The sequence below is a fragment of the Teleopsis dalmanni genome, chromosome 2 (genome assembly GCF_002237135.1).
Source record: "Teleopsis dalmanni isolate 2A chromosome 2, ASM223713v2, whole genome shotgun sequence".
Classification (NCBI taxonomy): Eukaryota; Metazoa; Arthropoda; class Insecta; order Diptera; family Diopsidae; genus Teleopsis; species Teleopsis dalmanni.
In genome coordinates this window covers 239,467,437-239,472,249 of record NC_051847.1, presented here as the reverse complement: position 1 = coordinate 239,472,249, position 4,813 = coordinate 239,467,437, and the positions used below count along the sequence as shown (strand labels likewise).

The following is a 4,813-nucleotide window of genomic DNA, read 5'->3' as shown; positions in this document are numbered from 1 at the left end:
TGAGAACAAATGAAATAGAACGAATGTAAACACTTTCAAATGGCTCATTCAAAATGAGCCATTTTCGGCCAATGTAAACGCCATATTACGGTCTCAATTTGTACTTTACTTGTGTTTTACTTAAGTTTTACTACGAATATCTTGTGGAATGAACCTTATGTAATAGTATTTTATTATAATATCAATTAATGCATTTTCTCAATTAACTCAATTCAATTAACTTCAACAATTAGTTTAACTTTCAATACACACAATTCTGCAAAATAGTGCGTAGAAAGAAAACAATTATTTAGTTATTGCCTCCAATTGGGAGAAGAATGCTTCCATATATTTAAGTGTGGCCGCCATGCATGCAAATGTTTATAAAAGAAATAGAAAATACGACGACATATTACTTATTCCAAGACTTGTATCTAAACATAACGTGTGATAATTTGAAAGCGACCATGTTATGCAGGGCCATGTTATGCAGTGTCTCGGGCACGGCATGAGTACAATTGTTGTTGTTTTCAATGCAAATTTTAAATTTGAGAATGAGAGAAAAAACAATATGGCCGTTCAAACTCCGGCATGAGAGCCGGCGTATTTGTGCCCCGGCACTAAGGCAAAACAGTGTTGTTTAGAAATAAATTTCAAAATTTTCGCCTTTTAGGAGCAAATTACTGCAATTCCAATACGTTTTGGAGAAAAAATGGCAGTAAGCAATACAGCATTTTTTTATAAATCGCTAATAATACTGTTCTGTTAAATACTGTTAACAATTATTATAAGATAATATAATAATAAATTAATATTATAACATCCTCTATGAGTTTTTTCTTGCTAGTTATTTTTGGGGGCAAATTGAAAGAGAGGATATCTTAATTTCCTTTTAAATTTAGGCACAACCAAGAAGTAGTAAAAATACAAAATTGGCAATACTGATGTGACACTCTGCATACCATGGCCCTAACTCAGATACATATTTTGAGTGTCGCAGATAGAAACGAGAAAAGCCATGAAAAGTAGATTAAAAATATATAATTGCTTAATGACTAGTAAAAAAGTTATAAGGGTTACAAAATTATAAGTTTGCCCAATTTTAAAAACTCGTAGCGATTCTAGAATCTAAATTAAAAAATTATAAATAATCTGAAAACTAATGGTCCAATTTACACTATCATGAACGTAACATGAACATAAACTTGAAAACCGGTTTCCGATAGATGAGAGAGGGAATAGAGCGTGATGTGAGTTTATGAATTTGAAGGAACGAAAACTACTGCGTTTTTTTAGCTTGATATGCATACATATACAATTTTATGTTTATGTTATATACAATTTTTATTTTGAAATCTAGTCGTGTTTTAAGCAGCAAGCTCCGAACACCTTTTTTAATTTCTGTGCTATTTACTACTACACACAAGCATTTTATACGTTTACACAAAACAAAACAAATTTCACGATGCATGACAGTTCATGATAGTGTAAACTGAACTGTCAGTTCATGTTGTCGTCAAGTTCATCTTACTTTCATGATAGTATAAATAAACCCAATGGGGGTTATATAATAAATATGCTTACTCTAATAAAAATTATAAATTTTTTTAAAAACAATAAACAATTTTTTATGAAATTTTGTTTTGGGCATGGCTGTTTCAGTGGGCGGAATATCATGAAACTTATTTTGAACCTTAATGACATAGCACAAATGTTTAGTACACCAAATTTCGTTTTTCTCCCTATTATAGTTTTTGAGATATTCAAAAAAATATCGTTTGAAAGGGCTCCAAATACATCCAAAAAAAGCCCATCATAAAAACTATATTTAAGGAAAAGATAGAGATGGCATTAGAGATGTTTCATTTCAATATCGCTACTGGTTTAGAAAATACCGAATTGTGAGTGTCTAATTTTAAATCTGCGACACTGTGTGGTCAATAGAATATTGAATACAAAAATGTTTTTATTTGTGAATAATTAAAATAAAACTAGTATAAAATATATAAATAACATAAACACTTCGAATTTTCAAATATAGACAATAGTACCTCCTAAATTTTTTCTTTGTAATTTCTCATTTGCCCACTTGCTATAATCATTACTCTGCGCTCTGTGTCGGGTTCAACCGATGGGAAGAGCTGGAATGCATTTACAGTAGTTTGAGATTAATCGATACCAGCTTATTTGCAATATTCCTTTAATTGCATTTTTATCAATAAAATCTTTTTTTATCTTTCGATATAACCGAAATGTCCCCATATAATTGAAACCTGTTTCTTTGAAATATCCTTTTAATTGAACATTAAAAACATTTATTTTGAAGCATACATTAATAACTCTAAAATAAGAAAAGTATAAAGTAATCATAGTATATTTGTTTATATTTAAAAATTGGAAAAATGGACGAAGTCGGAGCCTAACCCTAAATAACAAACTTTTTTCTAACAATCAAAACTATGTATTGCAAAATATGAGAAAGAGTACATACATAATCTATTTTAAATAAATAAATATTTTTTTCATTATTTTTATTTTTTCATTTTCTTTTGAAAAGCTCGTTTAACTGCAATTTCGTTTCAATTATCCATATATTATCCATATTCTTAATTAAAACAAAGTTGCACATTTCCGAATACTTGGTTTTTTGAATTTCTCGCTTGCAATTAAGCGGGGACTACTGTACAACTATTGAAACTCAATAATCGTCTCTGACATCTATTACTAGCGAGAGCTTTCAGCTTCACATACAAGTATACGGTATATTCTTTATTTATTTCCACGGTAATGTTTAACTATGCTATAGTACACTTATACCTTTAGGACAATTGCTACCTCAATGGCTAAACGTTTTTGAAATTATACCCGTATATTGATTGGTTTCAATTGCCTCCTATGCTCATTCACGCTTGGCCCCTTAAGTCCATACAACCTAATCTCGCAACATAACTTTTTGATTTTGTTTGCCAGATTTTACAAAGGATCGTGAAATGATTGAGTTAGTGAATTTATATTAATTAAATTTTTTGTAATGGCAATTGTACTTAATGTGAACATTTTAAATAACCGTCATTTGATAATAAAACATTCGGTCACTTAAGCGTCGTTCAATTCTATTCTAATTGTTACGGCTAATTTTTATATGTAATTGATTTGGGTCAAAATGATTGTTATTTCAATATCAAAGTCAATTTTTGTGATGTAAAAAATTTTTTTAAACGCAGAAAGTATTAATGTAGCGATAACATAGCGCGAATTAATTTTCTTCTAAATTTACTACTTAGTCCTAGTGATCAGTTAGACATAGAAATTCGCTTACTAGAAATTGTTTACTTTACCAATTCATTTTGCAATACATCTAACTTTTTGTGGTTTGTTCATAATTGTGTTCCATTATTACTACTAATCCAATAAGTATGTTTAAATTTCGGTCTCCACACGCCATGAACTATAAAATAATAAACAATGAATTCATTTTAATAATTTTTATTATATTAATTTTAATGTTTAAAATAGCACATACAAACCAATAATTATAAAAAAAAATTGAGATTGTTTAGAATTATTAAAGGTGTTTAGTAAATCTGTAAACAGCTATATATATACATTGTATATTTGCTATTTTTACTTTTCTAACATTGTTTTGGTGATATGATAATCCTTAAACACAAATGTAATTTATCAACAAAAATGAAAAATAGTTATACTTAAAACGAAACGTATGTGCTGAAATATTTTATGTTATTTAATCTTCGTTGTCAGTATACCATGACAAACGTTCTTCGTAGAACTTAATAACCATTTGTGGTATTTTTAAATTAACCACAGATGCAGGAATCATTTCGGCTTGATCGACTCCTCTAAACTGAATAAGAAAAGTTAGTGAACCATTGGAGTCCGAGGCACCAAGAATTTTTTCAGCAACTAGACCTTTATCAAAGCCATACACCTCATTTTGCCGTAAAGACCCTTCAGATGACCCATCCTTTTCGGATTCACGACGCTTCTTCTTATTTGTTGAACTGCTGCTACTTGTGCCGGAGTCTTTAGCTTCACGCTTGTTGCTGGTCGAACTTGATGGACGATTTGACGTATCTTTTGCTTCAGGCTTTTGCCCAGCACCGGCTTCGTCCTTTGTACGTTCGGCCTCATATTGTTCTATTAAATCTTGACAATCTAAATTCTTTTCAGGCTCCCAAGTATTTTCCTCCTCAGAATATCCTTTCCATTTTAGAAAATACTCAACCTTGCCTTTTCTGACACGACGACCGCATATCTTTTCCACTACATATTCTTCTTCTTCCTCGTCTTCTGATACCTCGACATTATCGTCAGTAGCTTTTGCATTGGTAACTTCTCCCTTCTTACCTCCTTTCATCGTAATTTGCTATTATTTTTAGATTTTAATAAATTAATTTATTAAAAATTCTTGGAAACAATATAATGCGCTCCAAACGAACTCAAACGATAAATTAACCAAGCGACGCTATGCATAGATACACAGCTTTTGCATACAATTGTCAAAAGACATTGCAAACATGAGTGTTGGAAAATGTCAACAAAATGAAGTGAGGCTATGTTTAATAAATTTTAAAAATAAATGCCAACCTAAATTGTTTTTCATCTATTATAAAATCGTACACTAGGCGTATATTATACTATAGTAACACTTCCAGCCCGTACAAGCGGGAACAAATTCATTGCAATATATAGAAATATTGCAGTTAATCTAAATAGACGTTCCAGCTGGCCATTTTACTTAATTGTAATTAATGAAACTTCAAATTTAGTTGGTTTCCTACTTACATTTTTCCAATTCAAAACAAATTGTTTT

At 30.3% G+C, this 4,813-nt stretch overlaps 1 protein-coding gene across 1 annotated transcript; it reads right to left on the bottom strand.

Moving 5' to 3' along the window:
• Window positions 1–3,465: 3,465 nt before the first annotated feature.
• Window positions 3,466–4,509, bottom strand: LOC119684490 (heterochromatin protein 1-like). Its single transcript, XM_038098538.1, has one exon. The coding sequence runs from the start codon at window positions 4,355–4,357 to the stop codon at window positions 3,725–3,727; it is 633 nt and encodes a 210-aa protein (XP_037954466.1). The 5' UTR covers window positions 4,358–4,509; the 3' UTR covers window positions 3,466–3,724.
• Between the last annotated feature and the right edge of the window lie 304 nt (window positions 4,510–4,813).

Coding starts and splice junctions, on each gene's coding strand:
- LOC119684490 (XM_038098538.1), bottom strand. CDS start 4,357: ATGAAAGGAGGTAAGAAGGGAGAAGTTACCAATGCAAAAGCTACTGAC.